Genomic DNA, 1,548 nt, shown 5'->3' with positions numbered 1-1,548 from the left:
ATAATCGTCCAAACACATTTTCAACTCTCAAAATGTTTTTGTAGAATATTTATTCAAACACATATTTATTTTTAAAACAACTTATAAAATAAATTTTAATTTTTTTTTGGTGAAAAACGCTTTTATAAATGTTTTATAAATACTTATCCAAACAAAGTCTATACATTGTGAGAGATTTTCATAAATACAACAGTCATGTCGGAAGAATTTGAATTAGGACCAGTGTTGAAGAATACTTTTTTTTCTTTTACTTCTATGAATTTTTAAAATATATTTCCATTATCCACCGACAGTTGTAGACTTTATTTTTTATAAATAATAATTTTTTCATACGAAAATATAATAAAATTAAAATATAAATTAAGAAAGTTGGTGTGCCCCTAATCAATGTTCATAATAGAGAGAACTGAAACAGAATTTGATTAAAAAAAATTAGGAAATCTTTAGTTGAAAATGGTTCAAATAGAAATGATGTCGTTATGATATGAACAACTATTTTTTTTTGAAATACTAGTCGTAATATATTATCAAATTTCAGTTTTAGTTTGTTATATTTGTTTTTTTTAAAAAAAAAAATTTGTATACAAATAATTCATGCTCAAATAGGATTTAATTACAATTTGATGTAGTCAACTTGCTTAGTTATCATAATCAAATGAAAGGTCAATCTTCGAAAAACTTATAAACTTTTTGGGAGTTTATAAGCGTGGTAAAAATATTATTATGAGATGTTTAAATATATTGTTCTTTTACGACTTATATGTGGTTTAAAAAATAGTCGGATCACTTAAAATTATTTTTTATACATCTTATTTAGTATTTCTAAAAACAAGAATAATATAACATCCAAAAATTCAATGACAGATATATCAAATTATGTCAAATATTTGTTCATATTAAATATAAAGACATTCTTATTCAGGACACTAGCATTACATATATGATATCATCATTAAACTTTCACAAAAGAGCTTAGTTCCCTGAAATGCTTCCAAGGCCTGTCCCAGACCACGGCCTCGTAATTTCCCGGCGCATTGCCGGCAGCCTTATCATTCGCGATGATGACCAATCTGTAATTCGTACCTTCGACTATTTGGGTTTCACCCTTCACCACCTTTACAAACTCCAACTGCACGTTAGCCTTCTTGTTGTGCTCCGACACCGCGAATCTAGCGATTTCCAACACTTTTAGAACGTCCACGTTCGGAATCGGCCGCCAGTTGCCAACGATGGCACTAGGCGAAATGGCCAAGGCTTGGTAATGAAATGAAGCCACCAATATCAAGAGGATCGCTGAGAGAAGAGGGCAAGATTTCAGTTGCATTTTTATTTTTTGCTGTGAAGAATGCTTGGTTTTAGTTTCTTTCTTATTTGTGTGGAAATAGGCAGTGATGCTGTGTAATTTATATAGCACTGCAACTACTTTGCAATTGTGTCATTTGACATATTTGCCCTCAGCTTTTGGTTGGTTGACTTACTTTCTACTCCAGATGTATGTAATATATACTTTAAGATTACAATAATATTGTCATGTATTCACTTTTTTAG

General features: G+C 29.8%; 1 protein-coding gene across 1 annotated transcript; it reads right to left on the bottom strand.

The window, feature by feature from the left end:
• Positions 1–952: 952 nt before the first annotated feature.
• On the bottom strand, positions 953–1,324 carry LOC140809128 (cysteine proteinase inhibitor 1-like). Its single transcript, XM_073166618.1, has one exon. It carries the CDS (start codon positions 1,322–1,324, stop codon positions 953–955), a length of 372 nt encoding a protein of 123 aa, XP_073022719.1.
• Positions 1,325–1,548: the final 224 nt, after the last annotated feature.

Source organism: Primulina eburnea, chromosome 13 (assembly GCF_022965805.1).
Source record: "Primulina eburnea isolate SZY01 chromosome 13, ASM2296580v1, whole genome shotgun sequence".
NCBI classification, from domain to species: Eukaryota; Viridiplantae; Streptophyta; class Magnoliopsida; order Lamiales; family Gesneriaceae; genus Primulina; species Primulina eburnea.
The sequence above is the reverse complement of the archived record's forward strand: the minus strand, read 5'-3'. Positions and strand labels throughout refer to the sequence as shown.